This window comes from Sycon ciliatum, chromosome 5 (assembly GCF_964019385.1).
Source record: "Sycon ciliatum chromosome 5, ocSycCili1.1, whole genome shotgun sequence".
In the NCBI taxonomy this organism is placed as follows: domain Eukaryota; kingdom Metazoa; phylum Porifera; class Calcarea; order Leucosolenida; family Sycettidae; genus Sycon; species Sycon ciliatum.
In genome coordinates this window covers 37906955-37929184 of record NC_088647.1, presented here as the reverse complement: position 1 = coordinate 37929184, position 22230 = coordinate 37906955, and the positions used below count along the sequence as shown (strand labels likewise).

Below are 22230 nucleotides of genomic sequence, written 5' to 3'. Positions count from 1 at the left end.
ATTTTAATTTTTGCCTTAACTTCCCCTTTAAGCACCCCCTCAAAATGTTCGACATAGGCCAACGTTCATGATGTACCCACAGGGGCATATGAACAGGTCCGGCAGGTCCGGCATCCGCCGATGTTTCGCCAAAAAAAGAAAGAAAAAGGCAACAAGCTCGTTTTCAACCATGCGGAGGGTCAAGTCCAACACAGTACAACCGGCCAGGAAAGGCTCAAACACATGACTCCTGATGTTCCTGAATGTCCACAAGAAACTGCTGGTTGTCTAGTGCCTGAAGAGTGAATTTGAATGTGGAAGTGAGCATTAGCTTTCCCAATTCAGACAGTTTTAAAACCTCAAGTCTTTCATGATACCACAGTATTTGTTCATATCAATACTTTTACAAGTATAATCGCCCTCTTCATTCAGTAGAGACAGAGTCGAGTGAGCTGTATTCCCGGTGCCAATAGGCGGGCTCACCACCCCTGTATGGCAACTTCCCCATGCCTAACCCCCAAGACAAAGTCAATTCTGAAGTAGTCATACTGGGCGGAGTTAAAAATTAAAAAATTGCGACCTGTATGAGCTAAAAATCCGCCGGACCATTGGAAATCTGCTTCCTACGCCCCTGGCCCATGCCCCTAAAAGTATCATAACTTTGCCACCGTTAGTCTGATTTTTTTGCCTTCCATTCGCTGTCACTAGTTGATCATAGTTAACCGTGTTACATGTACTTAAATGTGCCAGGACGGAGGGCTATCCATATCGTCAGGGCCTCGACTTGTTCTATTCCGATTTTCCGGAAACACTCCGATCAGTTGTTCCGACAAACTGACCGAAACGATTGTTCACGAAAGTGTACTAATTTGTTGTTCCGGGCACTTGAAATCCTAAAAATGTTACGGCTTCGAAAAGGGTCGCTGCCCCCTCGACTCCCTGCCATTGAACACCTCAGACACAGCTTCTGATTTCTGCCAACAGAAAAGTGTCAGCCCTCTGCTAGTATCGTGTTTAGGGGGGGGGGGGGGGGACGCGGCGGCTGGAATGTATTGTATGGTTCGAAAGCCCACGGGACTGGCCCTCGCCGCGTTGGTTTGCGAATTTCGGCATCTTGCCCTGTTCCCGGCCCCGCAATCCTCGCATAGCTTGCCAGCTTCTGGGCAACAGCAGTTTTTTCCACACTTGGAATTGCCAGTGCACTGGCAACACTGGCTGTCAGGGACGCCAGTCGCGGGGTTGCCCTTTGCGGGCATCGCTGTGGAGAGAGCTGTCATGTCTCTTCTCTACTTATGCGAAGTTCGCGAAACGCGGGGAACTCACGAGTCAAGTTCGAATGCATAATTCGAAGTACGAAAAGTGCGCCCGCTGGATAATTCTGTTCAAGCTGTTCACAGTACAGTGGCTATGTCCTTCGAGCGCTTATTTCGAAGTGAAATGGAGTTGCTCTACTCGTCATTCGAAGTTCATTTTTTCTCCTTCTCTAGCCAAGAGTGACTCAAGAATCGATCCCTGGTCCGCTCCAGGATGGACAACAGCTTTGAAGAACCCCACCTTCTCTTGAAACTTGATTCAAGCCTGTGCAAGACAAAGTGCAAAGATTTGATTGAGGACGACTTCTTCCAGGTGTCTGGTTCCTTTCGCGAATCTCAGTGGCTTGGCGTGCCGTGCCAGCTCATGCGCAGCGATGTTTGGGACTCAACAACAACTAGAAATCGTAAAAATAATTGTCTGCATATGCTCCATTTCCGTTCAGACTTCTTCAGAACGACGCCGTTCTGCTCTCCGACGGGCTTTCATGACGCTGAGAAGTCAGTGCTGTTCTTTTCCGTTGAAATTGTTTCAGCACAGCTGCAGTGACTGACAAATTCTTCACTAAAAGCTTCGTAGAAGATGAAGATAAATGTGCAATGACCTTGTGTCGATCCAGTGTTTTGATTAAATGAACTAGTTCGTTGTACCTGACCACCCATATTTCGTTGAATTTGAGTTTGGAATTAGAGGAAGACTACCTGTAGTACTTCAGAGAGCAGTAGTCAAATTGAAAATGTTTTCATGATATGATCTAGCAAAATTAATGTTCTCTTGGATCTAGCTTGCAGAGGAAGTAAAGTTTGTCCTCCAAAGTGAGGGATATGTTTGGGGTTGCTAAGTGGGTACTTCAAAGCCTCATGGTTGCTCCATCCTACAGAACAGGTCCTCCATTTTCCCTCGACTTGGTACATCATGGTAAATAGCGCACTAAAAATCAAGATATCAACCATCCATGCATCACATGTACATGAATGGTCCTTTATTGGGTTCTTTGGGAAAGGGTTGGAGCAGTCCCCTCATTGCGGATCCTGCATACGCCCGTGTCTACTACTATACACTGTGTGTAAGTTGATAACCTGTATCAGTATAGTAGAGTGTTAAGTAAAGACACATGTAAAGCCATTACAGTGTAGTTAGTGACTAAGAATGAGCATAGGCCGCTCATCCATGATTCATGATACATTCTCTTCTGAATATTATCAGTACTTTAAAACCTGCCTTCTATTCTCTCTTTCCTTCTTTCAGACACCACAACAAACGTGTGCACCTTACACACTGTACCGGCAGATGTAAAGGTTTCGACAGCGTAGCAAGGAAGGAACTGATCACTGCAGTGAATGAGGCATTGTCAACTCTTGTATGTTGGAGTGACCTGGATCACTAGCCAAGCTGAGTTTCTGGTAATCACATAATCCAGCCGTTCAACGCCTAGCAGCTGCTTTCATCTCCCGATGATAGCGGTGAGTTGTATTGCAGAGCCATGATTACCATTGCTAGCTTCTGTATTCCTGGGAACTTGTGCCGGATAGTGTTGGGTCTGTTGCCAACGGGCTCGTCTGTTGAAGGTGTAATGTTGTACCTACCACCTTTGTTGGTTCCAGGGTTCATACACCTTCTATTTGAAGTATACCTGTTAACCATGGACTACTTCTGGCTAGATTAACTCTAGTGTGATCATGGTGCTAGTGAAGCTTGTATCAGATCCACTCTGATTTAGCCACCCACACTAGTAGCAAGTATTACCTTCACTGAGGGCAGGGGTAACTGCAGTTGGATCCCGGGACGGATACCCTGATGCCGTCAATCCTTTTTCTGCACCTTGTCCTCACCCACTTACTGAGGTGTGGTGAGCCCATAAGTGGGATCGTTTTCAAGTCCACCCAGAGTTTTGGGGATTTCAGGGGGCGTCGGCCGTTGGGCGGTTCAATAGCCAATTGAGTCATCTTTCCAAGATTCCTTTTGAGTCTCTCTCCCCTCTCCCGGGGAGACCCACGTGACCCAGTTTTGGCAGTGAGCAACAAGTACAAGTGTGTGTGTGTGTGTGTGTGTGTGTGTGTGTGTGTGTCCCATATGGTGCAGTGGTATGTGCAGTCGATTTCCAATCGAGAGGTTGCGGGTTCAATTCCCGACGATTATGGTCACACACGTCTTTCTTCTCTTTCTCGGACTCTTCCTGACTTTTCTTTCATTCTCCTGGGTGGTTACCAACAGCCAGTGTATGCCGGAGTATGTGGTGTGGAGTGTGTAGAAAAAAACCAAGAAAAAAAGAAAAGAAAAAATGGAAAATGAAAAATAGGGATTCACTGGCCAGAAAAAGTCACTTCAATCAGCTGTGTGGTGGATACCAGGCTAAAAATAGTGGCGGTCAATTCATCAGTCTTGCAAGCTGTTGAATGGTGTAATCCCAGCACAAGTTGCTATGTCTAACATAGCTGTTCGCTATCATCGCTTCCGCAATGGGCAGGTCTGAGGTGTGTGTGTCCCCCATATGGTGCAGTGGTATGTGCAGTCGATTTCCAATCGAGAGGTTGCCGGTTCAATTCCCGACGATTATGGTCGCACACGTCTTTCTTCTCTTTCTCATTCTCCTAGCTCTTCTTTCATCCTCCTGGGTGGTTACCAACAGCCAGTGTATGCCGGAGTATGTGGTGTGACGTGTGTGTGTAAAAAAATAATAATAATGAAAAATAGGGATTCGCTGGCCACTTAACCCTCACACCACAGGAAAGATGAGCCAGTGGGGTGTCGCAAGCTTATATTGAACGTGAGCACGACATGATTATTGTGATCATGATGACGTATAACATAGTTCGCGTGAAATGATCGGACTGGGCCGTCTAAGGCCGCCCATCTGAAACATAGTATGATAGGAACAAATAACGCCGTCTATTGGCTTTGAAAGAGCGTTTGAAAGATGACCCATGGGTTCATGTAACAATCATAAAGGCTGGGTGTACCAGTACATTGCTATGGCAACTGCATGACCACTAAGTACTCGGTAGTACCCACAACTAGATTTTAAAAATGGATTGTCTGCGGCAGCCGATGGATGTGCACCATGCGGATTTCGTGCCCATCGGCCGAGCCCGTGTCTCCCCTCCGTCCGCTAGGTGTGGGAGGGTGGGAAACAAAATTGCGTGGCGAGCTCTCACAGCAAAACAGACAACTGGCAAAAATTACACCAGCCAGCAGTAGAAGAGCCGTCTACGGATGCATCCGCCAGACGAAGGGTGGCTCGTGCGGGATGTCGTACGCGAGTTCGACTCGAATGCGGAACTCCGCAAGAGTGCGTGCTTGCGCAAGTCGACTGCGGCGGCACGGCGGAGTGTGTAAGGTCACCTAAAGTCATCTAGCGGGAATATTCCCGTGCGGGGCGCGGCCCGTGGCGTGCTGGTTAACTACGGTTTGCGCAACGCAAACCAACATCTCAATCATCTGTTTGGTGGATACCAGGCTAAAAATTAGTGGCGGTAAATTATAGTGCGTTTCAAAAGTATAGACCTCTAGACGTTTTCGAATAATTCAAATTTGGTTTGAGCTTTTTGAGAAATTTCTTCAGAATATTGCTCAGGCAGCTCACGCAATTTTTCTCATGGACATTTCTAAGCGATTGGATAACAGACGCCCAATTTCGAAAATTTTATGCACAAAGTGATCACAGATTTTATGTGGTATTGATGCTGGCCTAACGGTTTTTTGAAACCAGAGGTCTGGACTTTTGAAACGCACTATAGTGGCGGTCATTTCAAAAGTCTTGCAAGCTGTTGAATGGTGTAATCCCAGCACAAGTTGCTATGTCCAACAATGTTACATAGCTGTTCGCTATCGTCACTTCCGCGATGGGCATGTCTGAGGTGAGGTCAGGTGTGTGTGTGTGTGAGTGTGTGTGTGTGTGTGTGTGTGTGTGTGTGTGTGTGTGTGTGTGTGTGTGTGTGTGTGTGTGTGTGTGTGTGTGTGTGTGTGTGTGTGTGTGTGTGTGATTTCCAATCGAGAGGTTGCGGTTCGATTCCGGACGATTATGGTTGCACACGTCTTTCTTCTCTTTCTCAGACTCCTCCCGACTTGTCTTTCATTCTCCTGGGTGGTTACCAACAGCCAGTTCATGCCGGAGTATGTGGTGTGATGTGTGTGCAGAAAAATATGAAAAAGACCAAACGTGGGGAGTCACTGGCCAGAAAAAGCCACTTCATAGCTGTGTGGTGTAGACCAGGCTGAATAGTGGCGGTCAATTCTTCAGCCTTGCAAGCTGTTGAATGGTGCAATTCCAGCACAAGTTGCTATGGCTTCTGCTGTAGCATTGCCATCATCGCCTCCTGCGATGGGCGTCAAAAGCTCAAAGGATAGTGTGTGTGTGTGTGTGTGTGTGTTTGTATGTGTGTCTGTGTCTGTGTCTGTGTGTATGTGTGTCTGTGTCTGTGTCTGTGTGTATGTTTGTGTGTATGCAGAAAACTACACAGACCATAACTGCAGTGAAGAGTGTATGAACCGTGCTACAATAACCAGTTTATCATCGTCCTGAAAGTACTTCAAAATGTCTAACAGTAAGTCAGACCAGCAGTCCACCATAATTGAATGTGCAGTATCTTAGCAACAAGCCTTTGGTCACATGTGATTACAAGAGCAAACAAGAAACAAAACTCCTATAGACAACAGACTTGCTAAAGAAAGTAGATACCTTGTAGAGAACCAAACCCACTATGGAATGTTTGTTGCTTACAACCTTTGAGCCGCTGTTTTCCTGCCGACTTGACTTGTCATTTGACTGATCGTGACTGCCATCCCGCAGAGCCGCCCGTATACAAGAAATCCATCAAATGGTTCACTTTGCAAACCTTGGATGCAGGAGGCTACATGATGTTGATGTGTCAATGGGGTTTTGATTGGTCAGACATTCCTGTATATTTGGTTTGTGTCTCTTCGTATTCTCACCAGGTGTCGACGACGTCAAGCCCAGGAAAGGAAGACCGCCCCAACAGAAGGCACTCGCAACAGCCCTGTCAAAGCCAGCTATCGCCGTTTCAACCAGCGTACAGCGTGTCAACTCCAGGAAGGGAGCGCCCAAGAAGGTGCAGGCAACAACAAGCGCTCGTCGTAGTACTCAGCAACTACGACAGCGTCAAGTTGCAAGGACACCGACCAGGAGCTCAGCTGATCAGATAACGCTGACTAACACTATCTCGAGTAAGTGTGATCCCAACCAGCGTGATTCACACAACCCATCAGCTGAGATAAATGATAGTGCAATAACAACATAAGTGCAATAACAACATATTTTATCATGTCCCCTGCGCATCTGAATGCCACACATAAGAATGTTCCGGAGCACTTTGAGATTCACTCGCGGACGTGCAACAATTGCCACCTAGATGTGCTAGAGGCTGTTTACATTGCCAAGCTACAGCTTGAGCTTTGTAGACAGAAGGAGTTTGTTAGGAACAGCGGTGGATCCAGCGATCTTTACAGGGGGGAATTCCAGTGTAGTCAAAACTGAATAGCTGACACATATACATGGGCATGCATATGGTTTCCAGTAGTAGATTTAAACATTTTAGGGGGTTCCCCAGAACCTCTGGAACCCCTCCTGGATCCACCCTGAGAAAGCTAGTGCTATTTTCACTTCCCACTTCCCAACTCACACCATTCTAATTACGATAACTTTAAGTACAAAGTAGAGGCGATGGTTCGATACCGGAACGTCTTGACGGCCACATTTGTATAGACCCAAAACGATCATCAGCGTTGATTGTTCACTCGAAATATGTTTGTGGAAGGAAACTGGCATGTTGAAATTTGCTCTGAGGCCAGAGTCAATCGAACTGAGCCACTCCTTTGTGTTGACCCACTGCCTCCAAGTTGCCCAATTTTTGGCTTCAAATCAGAGGTGGCTCCAAACCGGACATGCTTTAGAGTGCACGTCAAATTCACTCTGAGTTCTGAAATTGGGTAATTGCTATCGCTCCACGATGGCCAGTACAGAGTAACAATAAGCCTTGTGTGTGCTTCCATTAGTTTTCATTAGTTTTGATTGGTATGCGGTGCTTTATTGGCGAGAGGCGAGCCGCTGTTTACCTGCGACAAGAAGTTGATTTTTCGAAAGTCGTAAAACTCAAGTCGCAGTACAAAGCAACGTGTCAAAATCTCACCTGCTTGATATGGTGCTTCTGGTCATCGCAGAGCCATGAAATTTTGGCTCGGAGTAAAACACATCGTAGTCTCACTGTGATATATGTTTTCTAATCAAAATACGAAGAGAGAAAGTGAATATTGAGTCCGGTCTGGTTTGCAACCTATGTCCTATTTGAAACCGTCGCCTCTACCATAAACCGGTGTAAAAAATATTCATCATGCAATGCATACATCTCACTGGTGTAAAAAATATTCATCATGCAATGCATACATCTCACTGGTGTAAAAAATATTCAGCATGCAATGCATACATCTCACTGGTGTAAAAAATATTCAGCATGCAATGCATACATCTCACTGGTGTAAAAAATATTCAGCATGCAATGCATACATCTCACTGGTGTAAAAAATATTCAGCATGCAATGCATACATCTCACTGGTGTAAAAATATTCAGCATGCAATGCATACATCTCACTGGTGTAAAAAATATTCACCATGCAATGCATACATCTCACTGGTGTAAAAAATATTCACCATGCAATGCATACATCTCACTATATCTACTTCAAGTACATACATAGTAAAAATATTAATAATGAAAAAATTCCTGCCCACACTAACTTCACATGGGTCCTGCCCGGAAATCTCGATTCTACTTTGATCTGGCCTTACAGAGAACCAAAGCCATTATAGAATGTGTGTTTCTTGCAACCTTTAATTAAGCCGGTGCTTTCCTGCCAACTTGACTTGTCATTAGACTTACTTGTGAGTGCCATCCCGAAGAGTTGCATACAGGAAATCCACCAAATGTTTCACTTTGCAAACCTGCAAGAAAACACCTCTCCCTGTTAAAAGCACAGCTTTACCGGGAGGTCACCCCACATCAGTTTAGCTTGTTTATGCTGAGGAAGGGGGGGGGGGGTGCACAAGGCTACATGATGTTGATGTGTGCAAATATGACTCATTTGTCATGGTGATTGGTTGTCCAGGATACTGTCTCAAAATTACTAATGATTATCTGTCAATGCTGTTTCGATTAGTTCGACATTCCTGTATATTTGTTTTGTGTCTTTTCGTATTCTTTAGATGAACCATTTGGTGATCCCAAGTTCATTGCTAATATCTTACCCTGGATCTGTGACATTGATACAACGAGGTTTCGACATGCTGTGCAGGGCAAATGCGTGTTCATAAGTATAACGGAAATTGAGACATTGCTGCGTCTGGAGAAGTACGAAGGAAAGGAAGCGCATAATTCTCACATCATCAGTCTTATTCGTCCTGGAGGCACATTTGCTTATAAACTGCTCTGCAATGCAATCCATGACTTGGGTCCACTGTACAATGAAAAGTACCAAGAAATGCTTCTCCTGTTGCCCGTTGACCAGCGACCAACGACCAAGACATCCTCTCATGGGACAGGTAATTGATATGTCCAGAATGTGGGTATACCACTGACAGTCTGAACGTCCCCAATTTAAACATTGCCATCAATCAAACTTCTGCTGTTAAGGGAAATTTTAGTTTTGTACCTTACCAGCAGAATACAACTCATTACACCAACATGTTGTCTAGCTAAAAGCGAAATATACCCCTCTTGCGGCCGCGCTACACAACAGAAGGCCAGCTGTTTAATTGGAGAGAATACTTTGTTCTTTCTCTAAGGAGTCGTCTGGACAACTGACGTATGACAACTGACGAATGACAACTGACAAGTGAATAATATCCAGGAAAGTGGTGCACTCATCAGGGCAAAAGTGGTGCGCTTATCAGCACAAAAGGTGCACGGGTCAGCGATACAATGCTGTCCCAATGGGGACCAGTGCGAGAAGTGTGTACAGAGTGGGTGACTATAAAGCCTAGTTCACATTCGACAGGGCACGACGGGACATGACGTAAGGATCGACGGGAAGCGATGGGACAGTCTGACGGCGTCCAATGTGAACACCAGGAACGGTAACACAGCCGTACTGCCGTACAGATCGGGAAGCGACGGGAAGAGTTGGATCGATCCAACTTTTCATACCGTAGACGGGCGTAGACGGGGATGCAAGTGTACAAAACAGCTGCATTTTGAGTGTGAACAGGAGACGGCGGTGTGCGCCGACTACTCCCGTTTCGTACTTGGGAAATTTTTAGCATTTCGAACACTGTGCTTCCCATGATAACTCGCAGAATGGCTAACACGACTTGAGTTGAATTTTAGCAAGATACGGTCTGGTGTCACTTATGGCATTTAGGGATAGTTCAGGAGCGTGAGAGACGGACTGTTTTATCATTCTCTGGAGCTATAATTTGAATGGCACACCTTTCGATGCTACTTTTTTGGTGTTCATGAAAAACTGGTATTGTGAACTTGATTCCGCTTCATTCAAGGAGAAATAATTGAAAAGAAGTACCGAAAAACAAGAAAATAGGTCCAAAGGTCACCCTGTCATGGGCCGTGCCTTATGACTGGCGGCGTTCGCTGCTGAACGACGCAACGACTGCAGCATGTCGTGTCGTACGAATCGTACAAGATTTTACAGCTCACCCCAGCCTTCCCGACAGGCCTTACGTCCCGTACCATCAGCGTTCCGTCGAATGTGAACTAGGCTTTATGCATGTGAGTACACACCTGTTGCAAAAGCGCAGCAGCGTGTACCACGATTCAGCAGCATGTACCATGTACCACGATTCAGCAGCATGTACCACGATTCAGCAGCGTGTACCATGATTCAGCAGCATGTACCACGATTCAGCAGCGTGTACCACGATTCAGCAGCATGTACCATGATTCAGCAGCATGTACAACTCTATCCCCCACCGCAAAAAGACATCCTCTCCTGAGGATGAAAGCAAAACAAATGAAGCCCAACAAATTGAAGAAGACAGATCGGAGAAGACAGAAAGATGAAAGAAATGAAAATGTGAATGAGCATAAAAATGCGAGAATAAAACCCAACATGTATGACCACAATTGTTGGACACGTGACGAGTAGCCGCACGCTGGACTCCGCGATGCTGCCGGGAGCGGTGAGACCGACGGCACTCACGGACCGAGAAGACAGTGGCAGCAGAACCGGGTATCCAGGCATCGTGCAGCACAGGACGCACACTGGAGGGTTGACCGCAAAACCACCACACAGCAGATGGGGTAACAAAAACTCACAGAGACACAAAGACGGACACAGAAAGAAAAACAGACTAACACAAACATCTCAACCATCGCCAATAATCAGAAAAGAAAACCACACGAAGGAATGGAATAATAGCAAGGAAGAACACGTCTACAGAAACAGGAGCGATTAATCAGTGAGGACACCAGATACCACACACAAAAATCGGTTACCAATACGCAAAAAGACATTAAAGAAAAAATCACACAGCGCTACCCTGAATAGCCCCAGGGATCCACCCTGACAACCACAGGGATAACACCATAATAACACCGGAAACATATACACTCATACCTCGTTTATCCGGGCAGTCCGGGACCTTGCACTGCCCGTAACTTTGAAATGTCCGTAACTCCGAATCATATACATCTTGATGGGGAAAGTGCACAAGTGTGCACAGAACATGGCATGTGACGTCACTTTTTCCACACAAAGTGACAAAGGAGTAGTAATATTTCCACTGAAACTTGCTCCCAGGGTGCCCGGTAGACCGAAGTGCCCGTAACTTCGGGGTCCGGATAACCGAGGTATGAGTGTAGTACATCCGCTTGCAAAGCAAAAAACCAAAACCGTCAGGCACTTATTGTGACGCACATGTGACAACCAGCAACACCCAGAACCCACAACACCCGCAAGGCAAACCGATACAAATAAGAGCATGATCCCTCCAGCCCACCAGGCAGACCGTGGTTCACCAAGATCGGACGCTCGCCCACCCAGGTGAACTGAAGAGACCCACATGCCGAAACGCAATACAAATATTAATAAGATGCTCACGAAAAAATTTCAACCTGCATCTATAACGAGAATCCTAGATGCATTTCGCACCTCCCACCAAACCAGAATCTAGCAGCTTTGCTACATTTTCGGCAGTGCATGCCTGAGCACGACAATGCTCCACACAGAACATGGAGAACAGTTTTTCAAGAAAACGCTGCCCTGTTCATTGTGTTGGACTTTGTGAAATGCAGCTGTGGAGTATCGACCAGTGATACTGGCAAACTTTGAAATTATTTTACAACAAAGCTGTACACAGCATCAATCGAGATTACTCACGTATTTATTTCTTTTGTTGACGCCATTCAGTTCAGTTCTTATGTACCGTGTGTGTATGTAAAGAGTACAATCAGTGGTTCACACACACACACGCACGCACGCACACTAACAAACACACATACACACACACACACACACATACACACACACACATACACACACACACACACACACACATACACACACACACACACATACACACACACACACACACACACACACACACACGAACACACACACACACACACACACACACACACACTAACACTATCTATATCTACTGTCATGGTCATGGAAATCCTGTCGATTGACCGGGGACCGGCGCCCTCAGCGCGTACAGAACAGCGCGTGCAGTGCATATTGTTGATCTGATGCGTCCAGCGTGCTGCAGCACATTGATGCTTGTGTGTACCGCTTATCCACATCTGCATGGCCAGCACCCTGGGGCCGCTAGACGTGTGACCGTATTTCCATGTCCACGACAGTAGGAATATACTTGTCAACACACACACGCGCACACACACACACATACACACACACACACACACACACACACACACACACACACACACACACACACATATTCATGTACATAAACATAATTGCAGACACTCCTACGTCCCGTCTGTGCGTACAACGGTGTACTCACGCACGCACTCACAATCAATCAACACATAGGTTTGGGAGTTGCCATGACCTCATTTTGATTAAGTATATTAATCATACTGGGCTTTAAATAGTGGGTTATTTTTCTTGATGTTCATATCACCTGATGAGTGCCTGAGATGGCATGAAACTTTAAGTTGTGACTGATCAAGCCATCTGTTGTTCTGACTAGTGTGGATTAAATATATTAAATATATTAGTATGTGATGATAGACCAGTTCCAAGACAGCAAATGATAATAGTTGCGTCATATCATCACATTCGATCATCATTAATTCACCCCACCCACCGGGGGCAGACGCACGAACGGCCCGACATCATATTATATGTGTGGTGTGACGCCTCATGCCAGGCAGTTGTGTGAGTTCTTGGCCACCAAGGGCTAGCCTGCAGCTGCCCACCGTGGGCCGGTGACATGAGCGGCTGGGGAGGTCAACAGCCAAGCCACTGAGGGCTAAGTAATCCTGCCCGCTGTGGACCGTTAGCATACTGCCCACCGAGGGCGCACAAATGGCCGACATGGCCAGAAACATGCCCGCTGCGGGCGCATGAACGGCCGCCCAGGCTAACAGCTTACCCATCGAGGGTTAAAGCATACTGCCCAACCGAGGGCACGAGAGAAGCGTATAGCCCGACCGAGGGCGCATGATTATAGCCCGATCGAGAGCGCATGATTATAGCCCGACCGAGGGCGCATGATTATAGCCCAACCGAGAGCGCATGATTATAGCCCGACCGAGAGCACATGACTATAGCCCGATCGAGGGCGCATGATTATAGCCCGACCGAGAGCGCATGATTATAGCCCGATCGAGAGCGCATGATTATAGCCCGATCGAGAGCGCATGATTATAGCCCGACCGAGGGCGCATGATTATAGCCCGACCGAGGGCGCATGATTATAGCCCGATCGAGGGCGCATGATTATAGCCCGATCGAGGGCGCACGATTATAGCCCGACCGAGGGCGCATGATTATAGCCCGACCGAGAGCGCATGATTATAGCCCAACCGAGAGCGCATGATTTTAGCCCAACCGAGGGCGCACGAACGGCCGCCGAGGCCAGCAACCTGCCTACTGGAGGCTAAAGCATACCGCCCAACCGAGGGTGCACAACGGCCGTCAAGGCCAATAGCCTGCCCCCGAGGGCTAAAGCAAACTTCCCGCCAAGGACTAAAGTGTAGTACCCACCGAGGGTCAAAGAATGCTGCCCACCGTGGACCGATTATATACTGCCCACCGAGGGCTCAATCATATTGCCTATTGAGCAAACGAACAGCCACCGAGGCCGACAACCTGCCCACCAAGGGCAAAAGCATACTGCCCGCTAGGGCCGACCTCATACTGCCCAGCGAGGGCAAACGAACGACCACCGACGCCAAGAACTCACACAACTGCCTGGCATGAGGCGTCACACCACACACATACAATATGATGGTGGGCCATTCGTGCGTCTGCCCCCGGTGGGCAGTGTGAATTACTGACGACCGAATGTGATGATATGACGCAAATATTATCGTTTGCTTTCTTGGAACTGGTCTATCATCACTTTGCTGAAGTAATCAAAATGAAGTCATGGCAACTCCCAACTTATGTGCTGATTGCTTGTGAGTGTGTGCGCGAGTACGTCGTTGTACGCACAGACGGGGCGTTGGAGTGTCTGTGTTATAACGTACGCACGCAAGATTCACTCCATGCAACTCGCGTATACCACAGCAGGAAACACCATCTGGTTTGTTCTAGGATAATTTAGAAGTGAACATGTAAAATGGCAATCATGGAGAGATAAGCAGCAGAGACACGTCAGTGCTGTCGTGGCACTAATGGCGCTATGACACGACAGTATAGGCCTCGTCAGCTCGTACCAAAGTAAGACACACGTCAGCCATGCAGACGTAATGCAGAAGAAGACTGATTCATAATGAGGTAAGACATTGTCACTCTTCGTCATGCATGCATCAAAGGAGCGTAGAACGACACACGTAGAGCACACGTAGAACGACACACGTAGCAGAACGTAGATCGTAGATCGTACGACTAATATTAATAATAGATCAATCTATAACAATCCTCCTTCCTTAAAGAAGTAGTGAAGTGGGACTAGCAATAATGCATATATAATCAAAATGCATCCAAACAACTATATACAAGAGCAAATCCTTATATCCGACTAACTATGATACAATACTATGCTATTACAGACAAATAGCGGAATAGGACACTCTAAGGCAATGTCAGAATTGCTAGGCGAGTCATTCATGACTAATGCTAAGATAGTCACTCAATACTCACAAATTTAAGCGATCAGGGGCACGGCGCATTCTTGACGGATAGCGCGGTGACACTGGAGTTGACGAAACAGGCACTGACACATCAGGCATACTAACAGGAGTAGCGACTTGAACTGTATCAGGCATACTAACAGGAGTAGCAGCAGTAGTAGACATACTAGGCGTAGCAGTAGTAGGCGTACTAGATGTAGCAGTAGTAGGCGTACTAGGCATAGTAGTAGCTGCTGTATCAATGACAGGAGACGACTGAGCCGGCGGTGAAGCTGGTAACTCAGGAGTCGGCGTTGCTGTAGCGACTGTCGGAGTAACACTCGGCGTAGACACTGTCGGAATGGCGTCGGACTCGGCCGATAAACCAGCAGACTCAGCTGTTCTGGACTTCAAATGATCGATGTGCACTTTTCGGACGACTCCTCCTACCATCACAGAATAGGTCATCGTACTGAGTCGTTTGCATATTAAACCTTCTAGCCACTTCGGCTTAGAGCCAGGACGAGCATTGTACACCCACACTGGTGCATTCACTGTGAACTCACGAGACGCAGTACTATCGAGTTCATGGGCCTGCTGCATAGCCGTGGCGAAACTGGGTTGCAGCAGCGCCAAACGCGTGGTCGGGGCTTTCTTCAATAGAATACTCGCGGGACTCTGCTTGGTAGCGCTGTGCGGCGTGTTTCTGTAATCGAAAAGAAAGCGAGACACTTGCACACATACAGACACATGGTGAGGCCTTGCTCGCAAAGCCTTCTTCAGCTCTTGCACCATCCGCTCACACTGTCCGTTGCTGGCGGGATGATAGGGCGGTGTACGATGATGCTTAATACCATTCTGAGCACAGAAAGCAGCAAACTCGCCAGAGGCAAATTGTGGGCCGTTATCAGATACTAGTACTCTAGGAATACCAAATGTACTGATGAACCGTAGCAAACAGTTCACTGTTTTAGTAGTCGTAGCGGAGGAACCAAGCTCGTATACATCAATCCACTTAGAGAATGCATCAACTATGACCAGAAACTGTTGCGACTCGAACTCAGCAAAATCAAGATGCACACGCTCAAAAGCAGCATTGGGGTATGCCCAATGGTGGACAGAGTCCTTGCGGGGCAGATTAGAGCTTTCCTGACAAAGACTGCAATCGGCGGCTAATCGTTCGATATCGGCATCTAAGCCTGGCCACCAGAAAATGCTTCGTGCCACACTCTTCATTCGAGACACGCCGGCATGTGAAGAATGCAGTTCCTCTAATAAGTGGCGTCTAAACTGAACTGGAATAATGACGCGGGAACCCCACAGCAAACAACCATGCTCAATACTTAGGTCATTCCGGATGCGGCTATATGGCACTAACCTGTCGGGAACTGTAGCAGGCCAACCATGCAGCGTGTAGGACATTACTAACGAAATGTCAGAATCGTATTTGCTAGCCTTGGCAACATCCGAACTCTGTAGAGGCATTAACTCGCAGGGGTCAAATGCATGACTGCTGACTGCACTAACAATTGCAGACATTTCAGCAGCAGACAATGGTAAAGGCAGACGAGACAGACAATCTGCTAGCACATTTTCTTTACCTGGAATATGCTCAATGACGTAGTCGTACTCAGCGAGAATCACGGCCCAGCGCTGTAGACGGGATGCAGACGTCTTACTTAACGACTCGTGCTCGCCGAAGATCTTGATTAGAGGCTTATGGTCGGTGCGCAGAATGAACTTACGACCGTAGATGTACTGGTGTAAACGACGAACAGCAAACACGATAGCTAACGCCTCTCGCTCAATCTGGCTGTAATGACTCTCTGCTTTGGACAAAGCACGTGACACATATACAACTGGCCGAACAGACTGGTCCGGCATGACATGTAGAAGAGCAGCACCAATACCAGCAGGGGATGCATCACACTCTAAGATCAGTGGTAAGGTAACATCATAATGGGCCATAACAGGATCGGCGATGAGAAACTCTTTAACTTTGGCAAACGCCGACTGACATGCATCCGTCCAATTAAAGACTACATCCTTCTTTAACAACTCGTTCAGGGGTTGTAACAGCGAGGAGCAATTGGGGATAAACCGCCCAAAGAAATTCACGAGCCCCAGAAACGAACGCAAGGTAGATACATCATGGGGCCTCGGGGCATTCTGAATACTCAAAACCTTATCCCGACTGGGCTGTAGACCAGCCTTCGACAATGTAAACCCAAGGTAACTAACTTGTGGCTTACCAATCTCACATTTCTCACGACGCAACCGCAGCCCTGTCTCAGCGAAACGACGGAGGACTGCTCGTAGACGCTCGTCGTGTTGTTGCTGGGTGTTACCACAAATGAGAATATCGTCGAAATAGACAACGACACCTTCTAGACCTTGTAGAACCTGCTCGATGGCCTTCTGCCAGATTGACGGAGCTGAGCTGACGCCGAAGGGTAGTCTCGTGAATTCGTACAAACCCTTGTGCGTAGCGATGACACAATAGCGCCTACTGTCGTCGTCGAGCGGTAGCTGGGCATAAGCTTGGCTGAGATCTAATTTGGAAAATACAGATCCACCAGATAATTGCGATAACAAATCACTCGGGTTGGGAATGGGATGTTGGTTAGCTTCAATGTGCTTGTTGATGGACACTTTAAAATCTGCACATAAACGGATGGTGTTGTTTTTCTTTTTTACAACCACCACGGGGGATGCCCAATCAGTGTTAGAGACCGGCTTGATGATCCCCTCCCCCTCTAGACGCAACAACTCCGCTTCAACCTTAGTGCGGACAGCGTACGGGACAGGACGGGAACGGCAACTCTTGGGGGTGGGCGACCCTTGAAGCTGGATCTTGGCAGACTGACCCTTAATAGTGCCCAAACCCTCTTGAAATACGGTAGGGAACTGACGCAATAGACTATCTAGCGACAATGCATTGACCTGTGCATTACGAAAATTTGACCAGTCTATAATGACGTGGGACATCCAGTTCCGACCAAACAGGGGCTGACCACTACCCTCTACAACAATGATGGTGTCTCGAAACTGGTGAGACTCGTAACGGACATCGACAATGCATTCACCCACTACAGATAGGGAACTACCACCATACGAATGCAGAGACGCACGAGACTTATGCAGACACACATTGGAAAACTGCTCCTTCCACACAGAACTAGGGAATACTGAAACTTCAGCACCAGTGTCGACTTCCATAGGACAGACTACATCATTAACGCATACATCAATCATCATGGGAGGATGAGACTTAGACTTAGGTTGACACTTATCTGTAGGTGACACATCGTCGGTGAGAGCCCCAATGCTGAAAGAGTCGAACAGTGACTCTGGCTCGGACGAAATGTGGGACGTCGACTGCGAATTGCAGCAGGAAGCGAAATGCCCACGACGCTGACACTTGCTGCAGGTTTTGCCACGCGCCGGGCAACTCGGATCCCGACCGAAATGACCAGCCTTGCCACACCTAAAACAGAGACGCTCAGAGGAAGTAGAAGCAGAAACAGACACTCTCTCAGGTTTACGTGCACGATCCGTTTTACCTGACGACTTGAAATGTTGTTTCTGTTGTTTCTGCGACACAGAGTGCTTACGAGAGAGACCGTGGACTTCTGATGGCGTACTCATAGCAGCAGCGGAACCCATAGACGAAGCTTGTTGCTGGGTTGCCTCAAACAAAGCTGCAATTTCTAGACACGTACCCAAAGTTAGTTTTGGATCTGATAACAACTTCTTTTTCAACTCGACATTCACAATGCATGACACCACATGGTCTCGAATCATGTCGTCACAAGCGGTACCAAAATCACACAAGCGGGCCTGGACGCGTAATCTTACAACAAACTGACTCACCGACTCATTCTTAGCAAAGGTCATCTGGCGCAGCACGTGACGCTCGTATACAGGATGTGGCGCGGCCTTGAAATGTTCGTTCAGTTTCCGTAACGTAACCTTGTACTCGTTGTCATCCGCAGGCAGGGCCGACGCCTGTGGATCTTCGAGGTCTTCGAATAAGTCCTGAACCTGTGTTCCGGCAGTATGCAGCAATAAATTTTTCAGCCGTTTGTGATCCGTAATCCCTTGTCCTTCAGCCATGTACGTAAAGCTTCGTAGCCATTTCTTCCAGCGAGAGGACACTTCTGCTGGCGTGCCCCGGTATTCGAAAACTGGAAGCTTGTGGGCTGTGCTCAGGTTACTACAAACGCTCATCTTCGTCGCCAATTGTTATAACGTACGCACGCAAGATTCACTCCATGCAACTCGCGTATACCACAGCAGGAAACACCATCTGGTTTGTTCTAGGATAATTTAGAAGTGAACATGTAAAATGGCAATCATGGAGAGATAAGCAGCAGAGACACGTCAGTGCTGTCGTGGCACGCAGGCCTCGGTCACACTACGGCAAAAATGCTGCGTCAGCGTCAGAATCATGAGCTTTTCCATGGCAACTGACGCAACGCGGCAAGTTTGAGCGTCAGACGCTGCTGCGTCTGACGTGGGGAAATCGGCTGCGTTGCCGCTGATGGGAGTGACGCTTGGCGGAAAAACAGTGTCTTTCAAGTAAAATAATTTACTTAGTTTCAAGACACTTTGCTTGAGTTGAGCAGTTATTCGACATTCGTCTGTTCAAGGTTTTTTTTGTTCCCTCTTTTTGTTCGAGATGAGTCCGTGGACCTACGAGGCCGAGGCTGCTCTGCTCCGAACCTGGCGGAAGAGCGAGGCGTTTTCTGAGAAGAAAATGATGTCGAGAAAGGACCAGTTGTTTGAGTGGGTTATCGGCCAACTGGAGCCTGTTGACTTGTGAGTGTTGTGTTGTCGTCAAGAGCCCCAAAAAGGACAACCAGAATGACGAAGTCAGGAGAAACACAGCTGCGATGCGGACTTTTCTTGCCTGATCAATGACACTACAACTGAAAATGGCTTCAAATTCGGAAAGAAACAACAACGATCGTGCACGCGTGGACCTAGTACCAAGAGTCCATGGACTCTTGCTAGTACCTTTCGTCTTCTTGTAATCAAAAATCAATGAAAAATTCGAAAACTTTGTCCGACAATTTTTTTGTATAATAAGCAAAAGGCCGGTTTCCGTGGGAATCCGTGTCGTCATTGAGTTTTCCTGGTGGTTTTGTGACGTAGACAAATGCGTCAAGCCGCGGCAGTCATGAGCTGCAAAAAAAACAAAACACTGTGTGACCCCACGTCTCCGTCAAGTGCTGCGGCTTGACGCTGCGTCCAGCTTCAAACTGCCGTAGTGTGACCGAGGCCTAATGGCGCTATGACACGACAGTATAGGCCTCGTCAGCTCGTACCAAAGTAAGACACACGTCAGCCATGCAGACGTAATGCAGAAGAAGACTGATTCATAATGAGGTAAGACATTGTCACTCTTCGTCATGCATGCATCAAAGGAGCGTAGAACGACACACGTAGAGCACACGTAGAACGACACACGTAGCAGAACGTAGATCGTAGATCGTACGACTAATATTAATAATAGATCAATCTATAACAGTCTGCAATTATGTTTGTGTACATGAATGTGTGTGTGTGTGCGTGCGCATGCGCTTGCGCATGTGCATATGCAGAGGTATGCCCGGAGACCTGGGTGTTTACACGTGGGCCTGGGTTAATGGTGGTGTTAGTGGATATCATAGCGTAACTTGTAGTTAATAATAATAATAATAATAATGACAGTTCGCATTTCACTCATTGCATGAGGTCAACGCATCTGTTAACAATTTCGAGCCAAGCAGCTCTATCAGAAGCAGATTGCACAGCATCCAGAAGCGACAGATTAATGCATTGTAAGTCTTTCTTGACAACGTCGATCCATCTCAGACGTGGCCGTCCTCGGGGTCGTCGTATGTCTGTTGTGTTGATCGACATTAGGAGGGCTTGGAAAGAGGACGATTCTTCGCCTTCCCTCACTACATGGCCGAACCACAGCAGTCTCCGTTGCCTGCAGACTTGGGATAGTGGGGTCTGCTCGGTTCTGGCATACAGCGCTGTGTTCGAGATTCGTTGTGGGTACGTGATACCAATGATGGTACGTAGTTTCTTCCGGTGCCATACATTGACGACGTCGGTTAATGTTTGCGACTTGTAGTTCCTTGGTCATTTTTCTTTTCTATTTTCTATATGCAGGTCATTTCTTTGTGTGTTGAATTTGTATACGAGAATGACCGTGTTAGCTGCTCCCGGCTAATGATGCCCCCTCACTCCGGAACACAAGGGTTTTATATGATTGGATAATTTATAGAAGTATTCGATAAGAGTGCAGACAGAAGGAGAACAGGACAACGACAACTCAAGACTAGACTAGAACAGAACTGGAGCATGCGCTCTTCTATGTGAGTGCTCATTGCCAAGGGGAACGAGCGGGAAATACGAATGGTGAGTATTCAGGTCGTAGCATACATACACCTATTACAACCGTACTGCCTACGAACTGCCTGTCTTTCCAGAAGGCCAACATTTTTGTGCGATTTGTGTGCATGTGTGTGTGTGTGTGTGTGCGTACGTGTGTTTGTGCATGCATCTTTGTGTGCATCGTGTGTGTGTGTGTGTGTGTGTGTGTGTGTGTGTGCGTGTGTGCGTGTGTGTGTGTGTGTGTGTGTGTACGTGTGTGTGTGTGTGTGCATGCATGTATAATGTCTTCTTTAAAAACTTTCTATCACTTCCAGCCGTTGCTGAAGGAGTAGGCAAGGGCAGAGCTGACGTAATGTTCAAGTTTGATCTACCAACCAACAGTCAATGATTGCATAACTTCCAGAATGGTGTGTGTGTGTGTGTGTGTGTGTGTGTGTGTGTGTGTGTGTGTGTGTGTGTGTGTGTGTGTGTGTGTGTGTATGTGTGTAGGCGTGCAGCACACATCACACTGAGTATTGAATTCACTTGAGTAGAATGTAATTTGTGTGTGTACTGTTTTCAATGATTGTATTGTGTGGCATGCATGACTCTGCTGAAGAAACAGTTCAATCATCAGTTTTCTGGTTATTCTAGGATTCACGGATATAATTCCTCACAGTCAAGTATACACACAAGAATACATGATGTTACTGGTAGTGCAACTGCTGATGTTGCAGACAATACTTCTGTTCATACTGTTGCACACTACGTAGCTCTCCGTCACGATTCTTCTGTTGGTTTTGTTGATGTGGTTATTGTCACCAGCAAGTGCTGAGTACACTCTACAATAGTCTTATAGATATGTATATACAGTATAATTATACTGATGGTGTTCACTGCTCTTCTGCTTCTGCTCTGATAGTCCATTGCTGATGTACATGTACGTGTTTGTCAATATTGACACCAATGCCAGCATTAACTGAAATACATTCATTGTTGCTGGTGGTAAGTTTGCTGATTCTACTCTTGATCACCTGTAGCCGGTACTGTAAAACCGGAAAGTTTAACCACCGAAAAGTTTAACTTTTTTGTAATTTTGGCATGATTACGTGCAGAAAGTTTAACGATGGCTACCTGGCTGCCCATCTGTATGCGCATCTTTAAACAGACATCTAGCGATAACGTGTTTTTCAGATAACGAAAAATAAATTTTAAAAATTGGTCGTTAAAACGTTAGACTTTGTGACTCGTTTGACTTTCCGGTTTTACAATACTGTGCTGGTCCCAATGACTGTGACC

General features: G+C 47.0%; 2 protein-coding genes across 3 annotated transcripts in view; one reads left to right on the top strand and one right to left on the bottom strand.

The window, feature by feature from the left end:
• Positions 1-2544: 2544 nt before the first annotated feature.
• LOC135818584 (uncharacterized) overlaps positions 2545-22230 on the top strand; it is a 108604-nt gene continuing 88918 nt past the window's right edge. The window contains exons 1-4 of one of the 2 annotated variants that reach the window (XM_065331974.1): positions 2545-2753; positions 5739-5834; positions 6226-6474; positions 8508-8843. In XM_065331974.1, coding sequence (XP_065188046.1) covers positions 5825-5834; positions 6226-6474; positions 8508-8843 — 595 coding nt within the window. In that variant the 5' untranslated portion in view covers positions 2545-2753; positions 5739-5824. Of the gene's footprint in view, positions 5835-6225; positions 6475-8507; positions 8844-22230 lie in introns of both variants that reach the window. The other variant, XM_065331975.1, reaches the window with a different exon arrangement.
• Positions 13993-18953, bottom strand: LOC135818579 (uncharacterized protein K02A2.6-like). Its single transcript, XM_065331970.1, has 2 exons — positions 18436-18953; positions 13993-18049 (listed from the first exon to the last, which is right to left on the bottom strand). The coding sequence occupies exons 1-2, from the start codon at positions 18441-18443 to the stop codon at positions 14590-14592; spliced, it is 3468 nt and encodes a 1155-aa protein (XP_065188042.1). The 5' UTR covers positions 18444-18953; the 3' UTR covers positions 13993-14589.